The sequence below is a fragment of the Pseudophryne corroboree genome, chromosome 5 (assembly GCF_028390025.1).
Source record: "Pseudophryne corroboree isolate aPseCor3 chromosome 5, aPseCor3.hap2, whole genome shotgun sequence".
NCBI lineage: Eukaryota > Metazoa > Chordata > Amphibia > Anura > Myobatrachidae > Pseudophryne > Pseudophryne corroboree.
Window position 1 is genome coordinate 817,357,281 of NC_086448.1, and position 15,568 is coordinate 817,372,848.

At 48.8% G+C, this 15,568-nt stretch overlaps 1 protein-coding gene across 2 annotated transcripts in view; it reads left to right on the top strand.

Annotated features, from left to right (window-relative positions):
• NUDCD1 (NudC domain containing 1) overlaps window positions 1-14,729 on the top strand; it is a 350,323-nt gene extending 335,594 nt beyond the window's left edge. For both annotated transcript variants that reach the window (XM_063924501.1, XM_063924502.1), the window contains 2 exons: window positions 4,705-4,864; window positions 14,287-14,729. In XM_063924501.1, the coding sequence (XP_063780571.1) occupies window positions 4,705-4,864; window positions 14,287-14,579 (453 nt within the window). In that variant the 3' untranslated portion in view covers window positions 14,580-14,729. The remainder of the gene's footprint in view (window positions 1-4,704; window positions 4,865-14,286) is intronic.
• The last annotated feature ends 839 nt before the right edge of the window (window positions 14,730-15,568 follow it).

The following is a 15,568-nucleotide window of genomic DNA, read 5'->3' on the forward strand; positions in this document are numbered from 1 at the left end:
GGGAACATGGCGTCTTCGCCTTGTTCCCGGGGACAACTCTGTTGTGCATGCACAAATCACCGAGAAAATGTCCGCAGCACCATTTTCCCAGTGATTTCTGTCTGCAGCGCCGGCAGCCGCCGTGGGATCTCCCCCCACCTGCAGTGGAACTTGGTTTTGCCAAAGTGCACAGTTGCTTGCTCTTTCTTACGTTCATTCCCATCTCAGAATTGGGCCCACAGACAATAGTAACAATTAACTTGTTGTAAATCAAGTACATTTAAGTACTTTTATAGTGGTAAGTGCACCACTTACCTGTATAGATGGCTTGGATGTAAAGGGAAAGAGATCCAGAATGTCGGGAATCTATAGAATTTATCGATGTGACCTTGCTGTAGTTCTGCCTGTTTGTGTCTTCAGACTTATGACGATGGGGGGGGGGGGGGGGGGGGGAGGGATGTTTGGGTACTACAGCTCGTATCAGGGCCAAGGCCACTACGAATACGTTTTGCAGTTGGCAGAAATATGAATATGCAGGAGCTGCGCCCTATTAAGCAGTCTGGCAGCAGTTGCCATCCACTTCTGTCCATAATACCTTATCCGTGGGGCACTTGATGTTAATTAGTGATTTGTACTAAAGAAAGCAGCAGTGACTATTTTTTTATTTATTTATTATATTCAGTCTTTTTTTATGATTAATGTGTAATGTTTGATTACAATTTTTAACATCTGGGCAATTCTGATGCAAACGCACACTGTTTGGGCTTGCTAAAACTATGGCAGTGCATGCTGGGATGTGTAGTTCCACAGCTGCTGGAGTGCCGCAGGCTGTATACCCCTGGTCTACGCTGCGCTTGCTCACGCAAAGAAGAAGCAGCTTGCTGCAGCCACCCCCTAGGCTAGTTCCCCACACGGAACACACCCTCTTGCCAGACATTGATTTAGAAGAAATAAATAGTTGTCAAACACTGGGCATGGTTTCTATACAGTAATGAGAACCTGTATTCTACATAGCAGTGACCAGGGACAGAACTATGGCTGTTGGGGGGGTATACATTGGCTGAGTCCCGGAGGTTAGAGGGCCACATAGTCTGTAAAATACTACTTTAATATAATAACGCTATCTTCCAGCTTCAGATTATATCTCTCTTGTCTTATGTTTTGCATTATAAAAGACGTAAAAATGATTTGCTGGGCTTTTAGTTTTGTTTTTTTTAATACATGAAGATAATCTTTTGTCTCGCTGATGAATGCAATTACAATGGAGAGTGGGAATAATTATTTAGAAATACTGACTGCTTGCTGAGTCAGGGGGAGACCTATTTTAGTGTTTGCTGTACTACATTTCCCATGATCCTCAGCTGGTCTGCCCGTTGATAGATTTAGAGGCTGCATTATGCTTTTCGTCGTCCCCAGATTACGTCTGATCAGCGTTTTTATGGGTCTGAGAGCGACAATCGGCTGCTTCCAGTAGTAGAGTATCTCTAATAAGACTACTGTCCATGAGCTGACTCTTAACGTCAGACCTGGATGGGATCCCTCTGTAGACCCGGGTTAGCTTTAGAACAAAAGGTTCTAAAGTTGGGACACACTGAGCGATATATCGTCCGTTCAGACAAATGGCTGATATATTGCTAGTCAGTTGACGGGTGTGTACGATATGTGTGGTAACGACGCAGACATCTCGTCAGCGCTGAAGCATGGCCGATATATCAGCGCTTCTGGCCGTGTGTACCACCGGTGACTGGCATCTCAACTGGGCAGGCACATCTCAATGCATACACACTTACCTGTCGTCAGGTCAGCCGTCTGATCGGCCAGGTGTGTATCCAGCTTCGGACAGACACTCCCCCAAAGAATGTATCGAGGCACAGGAAGTACGCAGAACGAGCTCAGTATGATTTAACAACGGACACAATACCGATGGTCAAAATACCAACGTTCATTATGCCGACATAGGCATAACACCGGCGTGAGGTTTTCTGTGGAGGGGGTTTGTGTCAATGTGGACATAGGTCAACATGGACTTCGTCTAAGTGTATTCACTGCTCTCTGCACACTTTTATATTCCCCCTCCAGGTCCACTGGGATAGTAAATATGAACAAGTCTGTTTTGGGGCAAAAATTTCAGAACGCATGTTGATATTCTGACTGTCGGCGTGTTGAACATGTCACCATAATGAATGTATTTTGACAGTGTCGGTATTTTGTGCCCGTCGATAAATCAACTGCTACCCCACAGAACATGTAATTATAAAATGCGACGGATACACTGCGCAGATTGAAGGCTCATTAGACGCTCTGTGCAGCTGACAAAATAGACATTGATTGTACTGTTACGTTGTTGAAGTTCTATCATGTATTTTATCTTCCTTTTTCCAAGTATATTGTTCTCATTACTTTGCCTTAACGTAACAAACAGCCCTCTATCATTGTTCTCCGTCCTCTTTCTCCTCTAAGACCTCCAGATACGTTGTTTATATGTTTCCATACCATGGGCCTACAATTCGCCCCTGTAACCCTGAGCCCAATATTTCCACCATTACTGCTTGGCTTTTGCTGCTCCTGTTGCCCGCGTGTGACCTCTTTGTGCTTGGCTTTTGCTGCTCCTGTTGTCCGCGTGTGACCTCTATGTGCTTGGCTTTTACTGCTCCTGTTGCCCGCGTGTGACCTCTTTGTTCTTGGCTTTTGCTGCTCCTGTTGCCCGCGTGTGACCTCTATGTGCTTGGCTTTTGCTGCTCCTGTTGTCCGCGTGTGACCTCTATGTGCTTGGCTTTTGCTGCTCCTGTTGCCCGCGTGTGACCTCTGTGCTTGGCTTTTGCTGCTCCTGTTGTCCGCGTGTGACCTCTATGTTCTTGGCTTTTGCTGCTCCTGTTGTCCGCGTGTGACCTCTATGTGCTTGGCTTTTGCTGCTCCTGTTGTCCGCGTGTGACCTCTGTGCTTGGCTTTTGCTGCTCCTGTTGCCTGCGTGTGACCTCTATGTGCTTGGCTTTTGCTGCTCCTGTTGTCCGCGTGTGTCCTCTATATGCTTGGCTTTTGCTGCTCCTGTTGTCCGCGTGTGTCCTCTATGTGCTTGGCTTTTGCTGCTCCTGTTGTCCGCGTGTGATCTCTATGTGCTTGGCTTTTGCTGCTCCTGTTGTCCGCGTGTGATCTCTATGTGCTTGGCTTTTGCTGCTCCTGTTGTCCGCGTGTGATCTCTATATGCTTGGCTTTTGCTGCTCCTGTTGCCCGCGTGTGACCTCTATGTGCTTGGCTTTTGCTGCTCCTGTTGCCCGCGTGTGACCTCTATGTGCTTGGCTTTTGCTGCTCCTGTTGTCCGCGTGTGTCCTCTATGTGCTTGGCTTTTGCTGCTCCTGTTGTCCGCGTGTGTCCTCTATGTGCTTGGCTTTTGCTGCTCCTGTTGTCCGCGTGTGACCTCTATGTGCTTGGCTTTTGCTGCTCCTGTTGTCCGCGTGTGTCCTCTATGTGCTTGGCTTTTGCTGCTCCTGTTGTCCGCGTGTGTCCTCTATGTGCTTGGCTTTTGCTGCTCCTGTTGTCCGCTTGTGATCTCTATGTGCTTGGCTTTTGCTGCTCCTGTTGTCCGCTTGTGATCTCTATGTGCTTGGCTTTTGCTGCTCCTGTTGTCCGCGTGTGATCTCTATGTGCTTGGCTTTTGCTGCTCCTGTTGTCCGCGTGTGATCTCTATGTGCTTGGCTTTTGCTGCTCCCGTTGTCCGCGTGTGATCTCTATGTGCTTGGCTTTTGCTGCTCCTGTTGTCCACGTGTGACCTCTATGTGCTTGGCTTTTGCTGCTCCTGTTGCCCGCGTGTGACCTCTATGTGCTTGGCTTTTGCTGCTCCTGTTGCCCGCGTGTGATCTCTATGTGCTTGGCTTTTGCTGCTCCTGTTGTCCGCGTGTGATCTCTATGTGCTTGGCTTTTGCTGCTCCTGTTGCCCGCGTGTGACCTCTATGTGCTTGGCTTTTGCTGCTCCTGTTGTCCGCGTGTGATCTCTATGTGCTTGGCTTTTGCTGCTCCTGTTGCCCGCGTGTGACCTCTATGTGCTTGGCTTTTGCTGCTCCTGTTGCCCGCGTGTGACCTCTATGTGCTTGGCTTTTGCTGCTCCTGTTGCCCGCGTGTGACCTCTATGTGCTTGGCTTTTGCTGCTCCTGTTGCCCGCGTGTGACCTCTATGTGCTTGGCTTTTGCTGCTCCTGTTGTCCGCGTGTGACCTCTATGTGCTTGGCTTTTGCTGCTCCTGTTGCCCGCGTGTGACCTCTATGTGCTTGGCTTTTGCTGCTCCTGTTGCCCGCGTGTGACCTCTATGTGCTTGGCTTTTGCTGCTCCTGTTGTCCGCGTGTGACCTCTATGTGCTTGGCTTTTGCTGCTCCTGTTGTCCGCATGTGACCTCTATGTGCTTGGCTTTTGCTGCTCCTGTTGTCCGCATGTGACCTCTATGTGCTTGGCTTTTGCTGCTCCTGTTGTCCGCGTGTGACCTCTATGTGTTAGGCTTTTGCTGCTCCTGTTGCCCGCGTGTGACCTCTATGTGCTTGGCTTTTGCTGCTCCTGTTGTCCGCGTGTGACCTCTATGTGCTTGGCTTTTGCTGCTCCTGTTGTCCGCGTGTGACCTCTATGTGTTAGGCTTTTGCTGCTCCTGTTGCCCGCATGTGACCTCTATGGTTGCGTCGCCCGAGGCTGTGCTGTGATATTGTGTGACGTGTACAGTAAGCGGTGATTTTTCTGTATTTAGGTGAATCTTGGAAGCAACCAATACCTGTTTTCCCTGGTGGCCACACCGACAATGATGCCGTGTTTTTCGCTGAGACATGACGTGGACGCGCTCCTGTGGCAGCCGATCGCAGCTGAAGGGGATGACTTGTGTGAGCACGCCGCCACTTTCAATGCTCTAGGTAAGCAGTCAGCGTTTGTGTGAAGCCACTGTACCGTCATGTCTGTGCGGTGGGAGTGTAATGGGCTGAGGTGGGACCAAAGGTCAATGGCTGAGGTGGCAGGGCCTGAGGTGGGAGCAAAGGTCAAATAATCCTGGAACAAACCACGCTGCATGGCAGGGTAAATACATACTGTACATTTATTATGTCTGCATGTAATACATGTACAGTATGTATCTACCCTGCCATGCAGCGTGGTTTGTAACGACTGGCTGCTGCTGCCTGTAGCCCTCAGGCTGGACAGCTGTGTTACACTGCAATTTAGATTGGAGTTTGGACGCATCCCTCCCTAATCCAACTAGCTCTTCACACTTTCTGCCCCCCCCCCCCACAGTGCAGTATGGGTTTACCCAGGTGCAAAGCTACTTTTTTTTTCTTCCCTAAACTCAGTATAAGCCCCACAGTGTGAGGAACAGACACATTATGAATGTTTAGGATGTAACGATAGTCTAAAGGTGGGTACACACTAGGCGACATGCTCTGAGTGCCATCGCCTAATGTTTCCCCCTCCCGGGCCGATACACTGAGCAATAGGACGACCATATCGCTCTCAGTGGCGTCACGCAGCGTCCGGGCCGTGCAGGCAGTTATTGGGCTGCCTGCACGGCCAATAAGCGAGAGTTGTTAACGTCCCGCAGGGCCACGCATCGCTGGTCGGCGGCGGCATACACACTTGCAGAGAAAATGAGCGACGTCTCTCAGGAAGGATGAAAATGAGCGACGTCAGGAAGGGTGAAAATGAGCGACGTCAGGAAGGGTGAAAATGAGCGACGTCAGGAAGGGTGAAAATGAGCGACATCAGGAAGGGTGAAAATGAGCGATGTCAGGAAGGAAGGATGAAAATGAGCGACGTCAGGAAGGGTGAAAATGAGCGACGTCAGGAAGGGTGAAAATGAGTGATGTCACTCAGGAAGGGGGAAAATGAGCGCCGTCGCTCAGGAAGGGGGAAAATGAGCGCCGTCGCTCAGGAAGGGGGAAAATGAGCGCCGTCGCTCAGGAAGGGGGAAAATGAGCGCTGTCAGGAAGGGGGAAAATGAGAGATGTCGCTCAGGAAGGGGGAAAATGAGCGATGTCAGGAAGGGTGAAAATGAGGGACGTCGCTCAGGAAGGGGGAAAATGAGCGATGTCAGGAAGGTTGAAAATGAGGGACGTCGCTCAGGAAGGGGAAAAATGAGGGACGTCACTCAGGAAGGGGGAAAATGAGCGATGTCAGGAAGGGGGAAAATGAGGGACGTCGCTCAGGAAGGGGGAAAATGAGCGCCGTCGCTCAGGAATGGTGAAAGCGAGCAATGTCACTCAGGAAGGGGGAAAATGAGCGCTGTCGCTCAGGAAGGGGGAAAATGAGCGATGTCAGGAAGGGTGAAAATGAGGGACGTCGCTCAGGAAGGGGGAAAATGAGCGATGTCGCTCAGGAAGGGTGAAAATGAGGGACGTCGCTCAGGAAGGATGAAAATGAGGGCGTCGCTCAGGAAGGATGAAAATGAGGGCGTCGCTCAGGAAGGATGAAAATGAGGGCGTCGCTCAGGAAAGGTGAAAAAGAGGGACGTCGCTCAGGAAGGGTGAAAATGAGGGACGTCGCTCAGGAAGGGTGAAAATGAGGGACGTCGCTCAGGAAGGGTGAAAATGAGGGACGTCGTTCAGGAAGGGTGAAAATGAGAGACGTCGCTCAGGAAGGGTGAAAATGAGCGATGTCAGGAAGGAAGGGTGAAAATGAGCGACGTCAGGAAGGGGGAAAACTAGCGATGTCAGGAAGGAAGGATGAAAATGAGCGACGTCAGGAAGGGTGAAGATGAGTGATGTCAGGAAGGAAGGATGAAGATGAGTGACGTCAGGAAGGGTGAAAACTAGCGATGTCAGGAAGGAAGGATGAAAATGAGCGACGTCAGGAAGGGGGAAAATGAGCGATGTCAGGAAGGAAGGGTGAAAATGAGCGACGTCAGGAAGGGTGAAAATGAGTGATGTCACTCAGGAAGGGGGAAAATGAGCGCCGTCGCTCAGGAAGGGGGAAAATGAGCGATGTCAGGAAGGAAGGATGAAAATGAGCGACGTCAGGAAGGGGGAAAATGAGCGATGTCAGGAAGGAAGGGTGAAAATGAGCGACGTCAGGAAGGGTGAAAATGAGTGATGTCACTCAGGAAGGGGGAAAATGAGCGCCGTCGCTCAGGAAGGGGGAAAATGAGCGATGTCAGGAAGGAAGGATGAAAATGAGCGACGTCAGGAAGGGGGAAAATGAGCGATGTCAGGAAGGAAGGGTGAAAATGAGCGACGTCAGGAAGGGTGAAAATGAGTGATGTCACTCAGGTAGGGGGAAAATGAGCGCCGTCGCTCAGGAAGGGGGAAAATGAGCGATGTCAGGAAGGAAGGGTGAAAATGAGAGGCGTCGCTCAGGAAGGGTGAACAGGAGAGGCGTCGCTCAGGAAGGGTGAAAATGAGGGACGTCGCTCAGGAAGGGTGAAAATGAGGGACGTCGCTCAGGAAGGGTGAAGATGAGTGACGTCAGGAAGGGTGAAGATGAGTGACGTCAGGAAGGGTGAAAATGAGCGATGTCAGGAAGGAAGGATGAAAATGAGCGACGTCAGGAAGGGTGAAGATGAGTGACATCAGGAAGGATGAAAACTAGCGATGTCAGGAAGGGTGAAAATGAGCGACGTCAGGAAGGGTGAAAATGAGCGATGTCAGGAAGGAAGGATGAAAATGAGCGACGTCAGGAAGGGTGAAAATGAGCGACGTCAGGAAGGGTGAAAATGAGCGACGTCAGGAAGGGTAAAAATGAGCGATGTCAGGAAGGAAGGATGAAAATGAGCGACGTCAGGAAGGGTGAAAATGAGCGACGTCAGGAAGGGTGAAAATGAGCGATGTCAGGAAGGAAGGATGAAAATGAGCGACGTCAGGAAGGGTGAAAATGAGTGATGTCAGGAAGGAAGGGTGAAAATGAGCGACGTCAGGAAGAGTGAAAACTAGCGATGTCAGGAAGGAAGGATGAAAATGAGCGACGTCAGGAAGGGTGAAAATGAGCGATGTCAGGAAGGAAGGGTGAAAATGAGCGACGTCAGGAAGGGAGAAAATGATCGCCATCGCTCAGGAAGGGGGAAAATGAGCGATGTCAGGAAGGAAGGGTGAAAATGAGAAACGTCGCTCAGGAAGGGTGAAAATGAGCGACGTCACTCAGGAAGGGGGAAAATGAGGGACGTCACTCAGGAAGGGGGAAAATGAGGGACGTCGCTCAGGAAGGGGGAAAATGAGGGACGTCACTCAGGAAGGGGGAAAATGAGCGACGTCGCTCAGGAAGGATGAAAATGAGGGACGTCGCTCAGGAAGGGGAGAAATGAGCGACGTCGCTCAGGAAGGGTGAAAATGAGCGACGTCACTCAGGAAGGGGAAAATGAGTGACGTCGCTCAGGAAGGGGGAAAATGAGCGACGTCGCTCAGGAAGGGGGAAAATGAGCGACGTCGCTCAGGAAGGATGAAAATGAGGGACGTCGCTCAGGAAGGGTGAAAATGAGTGACGTCGCTCAGGAAGGGTGAAAATGAGTGACGTCGCTCAGGAAGGGTGAAAATGAGTGACGTCGCTCAGGAAGGGTGAAAATGAGTGACGTCGCTCAGGAAGGGTGAAAATGAGTGACGTCACTAAGGAAGGGGAAAATGAGCGACGTCAGGAAGGAAGGGTGAAAATGAGCGACGTCGCTCAGGAAGGAGGAAAATGAGCGATGTCAGGAAGGAAGGGTGAAAATGAGGGACGTCGCTCAGGAAGGGGGAAAATGAGGGACGTCGCTCAGGAAGGGGGAAAATGAGGGACGTCGCTCAGGAAGGGGGAAAATGAGGGACGTCGCTCAGGAAGGGGGAAAATTAGCGATGTCGCTCAGGAAGGATGAAAATGAGCGACGTCGCTCAGGAAGGGGGAAAATGAGCGATGTCAGGAACGAAGGGTGAAAATGAGGGACGTCGCTCAGGAAAGGTGAAAATGAGGGACGTCGCTCAGGAAGGGGAGAAATGAGCGACGTCGCTCAGGAAGGGGAAAATAAGCGATGTCGCTCATTTTCTCGGCAAGTGTGTATGCACCTTAAATCAGATATGTCAGGTACTGTATAAATCTGATTGTGGCATTGTCACTGGTCCCGTTCATGCGCCATATGTGGTGTAATAGATCTACAGTGTCTAGATAGACAGTCAATAGGTCAACAACATACTTTCGACAGGTAAAAAAAAGTTGAAAGGGTGAAAAGGTTGACGTGATAATTGTCGACACAACTTTTTTATGCCACATCTTTTATATTCCATGTGAACACCATCAATACTAACGTGTACCCCAATAGATGTCCACGTGGATAGCAAATCAAGCAAATGTTGAGGTTGACCATTTGTGTCGACCTTTTGAACCTATCGACCATGTCCACTATATGGTGTCGACGTATTGACTGTCTGCCAAGGCACTGTAGATCTGTCATCAGGATACCCTTGTACCATCCCTGCACCTGTAACACTAGGCTATGAACACATATTGGGAGCATTTAAAGAGTCAATTCACATTTTCCCTCGTTTCGCAGATGAATCGTCTCTCCTGTTACATTTACATTTTTGTGACACACCGGTTTGAATATTGTAGTTTACAGTCCTTTTAGTTATTTATTTATGAGTTGTTTTTACATGCTATGTCTTCACTTTTGCAGGGTTTTTTGTTTTTTTTCCATTTTTTTGTTTTTACACTTTTTAAAGTTCTGTTAAATTTTTTGGGTTGGAAACTTTTTTTTTTTTTAAACAAAAAAGAAAAGAAAAAGAACTTGTCGATACGGTATTAGTCAATATACACCTTTTCATTCTCCTTAAACCAAATTTGTGAAAGTGCTATTTGTCCAAATACGTGATCATTAAGGTGGTTCCTCGTTGCTTCCTGGCATCAGAAGATAACAGCAGGGATTCCACCTCTTGCTGTGAACCTACATATAACCCGATGCCTCGTCTACATTGAATGCCTCATGTCTGCAAATTGGAAGAAAGTGTTTCGGAGGGTGTGAAAATTAAATTGGTGTCGTAACGCCAGTGAGTGGACTTGTGCGCCAAAGCTTATATCTCTTGTGACACACGCTCGGCTTACGCGTTGGCCGGGATGTACTACAGACCGTTGTCAGGAGGCATGGCAATTGCATCGCTTGCAAGATGAAATCCTGTTTCCACGGCAACAGAATCTCACCTATTACTGTTTATTTTGCGTTGACGAGAAGGAAAACTCATATTAATGTCGGTTTAATGACCTGTTAGAAGATAATACATCTTTCCAGCCCGGCAGCCAGAGGTCACGTCATTTTGTGGCGTTAGAGTAGACAGCTGAGAAATTATGCTTAAATGGTGTATACTGGGGTCCTTTACCACCCACTGTACATCATGTTCCGTCGTTTAATGCTAATGCAGTACAGTACATGTAATATTTGTGAATACCCTGAAGCAATCTCTTCACTGTATCTTCCTTATCTGAGTTGTCACATAGGAATCTTTGGCTGCTTCATTTGGTTGGAAACCTACTTATGCCACCCAAATCTGTCACATGTACAGGAAGTAAAGCTGGCCATACACCACAACGCTATCCTTCCCAACAGCCGCCTAGGTGGCCGGTTGGAATGATAATCGGCAGTGTGTAGGAGCGGGATGCGGTTATGCGACCGGCGGTCAGGAAACCATACAGACGCCGGGATCCCGACCCCTGATTATCCCGCTGGTCGTCATGTCGACCAACATGGACTATTGTCCACGACGGGTGTGGTATTGAAGGTTGACCATACTTAGGTCGACATTGTCTAGGTCGACCACTATTGATCGACAGTAACTAGGCCGACTGGGTCTCTAGGTCGACATGGTCTAGGTCGACATGAGTTTTTTAATCTTTTTTGGTGTCGTTTTCGCCGTACAGTGACCGGGAACCCTAATTAGAGCTCCGTGTCTCCTTGCATGGCTCGCTATGCTTCGGGCAAGGTGCCTCGCTCCGCTGTGCTCGGCACAGGTTACTACTCCCAATCGTAGTCCACGTGGATCGTAAAATATGAAAAAGTAAAAAAAAAAAAAAAAATTAAAAAAAAAAATCGTTTTGACCTGTCGCCCTAGAACATGTCGACCTATAGACCCTGTCGTCCTAGTTACTGTTGACCAAGAAAAAAAGAACCTAAGTCTTATCGACCTAGAGACCGGATGCCGTCCATGGCACCCATAGAGTGGAAATAAAACCTGTGGCGAGCCTGCAAGGGGCTTCATTGCACTCCCTCCCCCTCCCCCCCCCCCCCCCCCCCCCCCACCGGCCATTTAATAGCCTCTCCTGACTGCCGGTCACACATACCCAGTACCTAGGAACAAATGATGATCTTTCATTTATTCTCACATGCCGAAAATGGCAAAAACCAGTTGGGAAAATCAAACAAGTTTAATTTTTCCCAATTAAACCTTCTAGTGTAGGGGGAACTTTTACCCCAACGGAGCAAAGGCCAGTGTCCGCATAATGTTGTGACTGTCACCCCCGGCTGTTGTCTGCTATCCTGGCCACTCATCAGGACCTATGACCTCTGACACCCGGTGCAAACCTCTACACCCTCCAGCCACTCACTGTGACTTGCCGGCTGCCATTTCCGTCCACTGGGCGTATACTGTACCTCTCCATCTTGCAGCCAATTCCTCATGCCGGCACATGCTGGCTGCCCCCTCCGTTCCTTGGGTGCATTCCTCTCCATCTTCCGGACATCTCCCACCTCCGTTCCTTGGGTGCATTCCTCTCCATCTCCGGACATCTCCCACCTCCGTTCCTTGCGTGCATTCCTCTCCATCTTCCAGACATCTCCCACCTCCGTTCCTTGGGTGCATTCCTCTCCATCTTCAGGACATCCCCCACCTCCGTTCCTTGGGTGCATTCCTCTCCATCTCCGGAATTCTCCCACCTCCGTTCCTTGGGTGCATTCCTCTCCATCTTCCAGACATCTCCCACCTCCGTTCCTTGGGTGCATTCCTCTCCATCTTCCGGACATCTCCCACCTCCGTTCCTTGGGTGCATTCCTCTCCATCTTCCAGACATCTCCCACCTCCGTTCCTTGGGTGAATGGACCTCTGTTCCCAGGACACACAACCTCCATAGACCCCTGCAATCTCCTGCTGCGCGGTGCAAAGCGCGGTTCCTCTGCACGAGATTTATGTGACCGGGGCTCACTAGCCAACCAGAGGTATTTTCAAATATGCTTGTTTGTTCAAACAACCAGCTGCTGCTATGAAACTACAAATCCCATACATTTCTCTTGCCGGGACTTTCCTCTCCATCTTCCAGACATCTCCCACCTCCGTTCCTTGGGTGCATTCCTCTCCATCTCCGAACATCTCCCACCTCCGTTCCTTGCGTGCATTCCTCTCCATCTTCCAGACATCTCCCACCTCCGTTCCTTGGGTGCATTCCTCTCCATCTTCAGGACATCTCCCACCTCCGTTCCTTGGGTGCATCCCTCTCCATCTCCGGACATCTCCCACCTCCGTTCCTTGGGTGCATTCCTCTCCATCTCCGGACATCTCCCACCTCCGTTCCTTGCGTGCATTCCTCTCCATCTTCCAGACATCTCCCACCTCCGTTCCTTGGGTGCATTCCTCTCCATCTTCAGGACATCTCCCACCTCCGTTCCTTGGGTGCATTCCTCTCCATCTCCGGACATCTCCCACCTCCGTTCCTTGGGTGCATTCCTCTCCATCTTCCAGACATCTCCCACCTCCGTTCCTTGGGTGCATTCCTCTCCATCTTCCGGACATCTCCCACCTCCGTTCCTTGGGTGCATTCCTCTCCATCTTCCGGACATCTCCCACCTCCGTTCCTTGGGTGCATTCCTCTCCATCTTCCAGACATCTCCCACCTCCATTCCTTGGGTGAATGGACCTCTGTTCCCAGGACACACAACCTCCACAGACCCCTGCAATCTCCTGCTGCGCGGTGCAAAGCGCGGTTCCTCTGCAGATCACGAGATTTATGTGACCGGGGCTCACTAGCCAACCAGAGGTATTTTCAAATATGCTTGTTTGTTCAAACAACCAGCTGCTGCTATGGAACTACAAATCCCATACATATCTCTTGCCGGGACTTATAGTTCCACAACTGATAAAGAGAAGAAAATATTCCTTGCATACTCCTATTTACAGGGTATAATGTACAGACGGAGCCTTGCTCATCTAGCCTTCTCTGCTGCACCTAGGTGCACCAAGGCTTATTAACATAAACCTTTCATCTATTGTTCTCAGCTGCAATACAATACAGAGAGAACAATACAGCAGGGGATTAAGTCATTACAGCAGGGGATTAAATCCGACAGCCCAGTCTCAGTTAATCCTATTAAAGGGATAGATGAGCAGGGCTCCATTGGTACCAGTCTTTTTTTGAGGGGTTTTCTGCTAGGTATTTATAATGGAAGGCTGGTAGTACTAGAGGACCTCCCCCTCTAGCTTCACCCTTTACTGACCTTGATTGTTTAAATTGTCTTTCCAGGTTAAATTGTACTGTACTTATAAAGATTGTTATGAATACAGATTATTGCATTAATGAGATAACATTCTCTGGACAATTTTCTTTTTTGCTCTTACAAATACACTGAAGTGTGTGCTTGCAGTTTCTGGACATACATACATACATACATACATACATACATACATACATACATACATCATACTTACCTACTCTCCCGGAAGCTGCGGGAGGCTCCCGCTTTTTGGGGTAGCCCCCCTCACCCCCGGAAGAGTGGGCAGGTCTCCCGCATCCTGCTCGCACCCCAGTGATGCGAGCAGGATGGAGAGAAAATCTCCCGTATTCGCGGGTCCGTCGGGTGGAGAAGGGGTTAAAATGACGCAAATCGCGTCATTTTAGCCCCGCCCCCTTCCCGCGGACCCGCGAATCGCTGCATTTTCCGATGCAGGGCTTAGTGATGTCACAGTCCGGCCCCGCCCCCCGAATACTCCTGCAGGGTCTTCTCTCCGGGCTTCTCCCGGAGAGGAGAAATACAATGTAGGCAAGTATGACATACATACATACATACATACATACATACATGTGTGTAAAGATGCAGGTTTGTATGTTCTAGAAAGATCTTTGTTCCTGAACATCTTTGTAAAGTTGTTTTTTTTAAACATTGATATCGGCTCTTATTCCTGTTTTACCTAATTTTATATTATTTTATTTGCTTTCTGTAATGTTTATTTATTTTCTTATTATAATTTTTTTTTTTTAAGTTTCATTAGTGTTTCAGCATCTTTGTTTTTTTATTTTACCTCCTGTGCGTATGTGGCTGGAGCTGCAGCCGTCCTGCAACCGGAGCAGTAGATGTTTATATTCTGTATTCTGTGCCTGGACCTTAATTTGGTATCGTTGTCTCTTCACGTTCCAGGCTACGTCCAGGCATCCAAGCAAGACAAGAAGTTTTTCACATGCGCTCCTGATTTTTCTTACGCGGCTCTTTGCGAGTGTGTGCGCAGGATATTCATCTACCGCCAACCCACTCCGATATCCACTGTATTGTACAACAGGAAAGAGGGGAGACACGTGGGGCAGGTCGCTAAGCAGCAAGTAGCGAGTCTAGAGAGCAGCGATCCCATCCTAGGCTTTCAAGCCTCCAACGAGCGATTATTTGTCCTTACTACAAAGAATTTGTTTGTCATAAGAGTAAATACCGGCGGCTAGTCGTCTCCGCTCCTCTTTCATCTCTGTTCACTATCGGCCAAAATACTCCTATGTGAGCTTCTGAAGTTTGCAATCTTTTCTGCTGGATGTTTCCTCTTTTCCTTTTTTTTTTTTTTTTTTTTTTTTTACTTTTAATTTCATAAAATACTTATGTCAATAAAAATATTTTAAAGCCAATCTTCCTGCTTTGTCCTTTATGCAGATATAGAAGTGGATGCACGTTTCAAGAATAGTCTCTTCAGTATCGCAGGAGTGTGCAGCTGCTTATATGTGAAATTTCACTTTCTTTTCTTTTTTTCTTTTTCTTCTGCAAATCAGCAGTAGTCTGCGTGTCAGCCTGTCTTTTTGGTTTATCCTATAGAAATGCATACAGAACAGGCCTGTCGCCTTTAATTATTCTACAATGTATGGAAAGTCAAAGTAGCGCGCCCCCCCCTCCCTTCCCTTCCCCATATATAGATGGGCTTGGCGTATACTCAAATAGAAGATCACAACTAAAAAGTAAATAAAACGTGACAAGTTTTACAGAGAGTGCGAGCAGTGACATGGAAAGATGCAGAACAACAGATTGTGTGTCCTGCAGGACAATGTGTCTGATGCGATTTCCTTAAACGCTGCTCCTTCCAGTATGTGTGACAGAATTACACTGGAGTTTAAAATGCTGACGCGTAATCAGGCCAGCTGTGCAGATACTGTATACGTAGTGGCGCAACCCACTGAGGAGTCTCACTGTTCTGCTAGGCTTGAGTCGGCGTCATACGAGACTCTGTTGTGCAGATGGGTCTTGAGACTTTTCTCATTTGCAGATGCAGAGCATACGCAGCTATGAGTAAGCCAGAATTGCATGCACTCTGTCGCACCGACACTTGCAGCAGAGTTGGTGTAGCTTTCCATCCGCGCGTAGACTGTGTTCTGAGGGCGTGCCGCTGACATGCAGACGTTCCAATGGTTCTCTCGCAGCAGGTATAAGACTGGCGCAAATGCGTTTG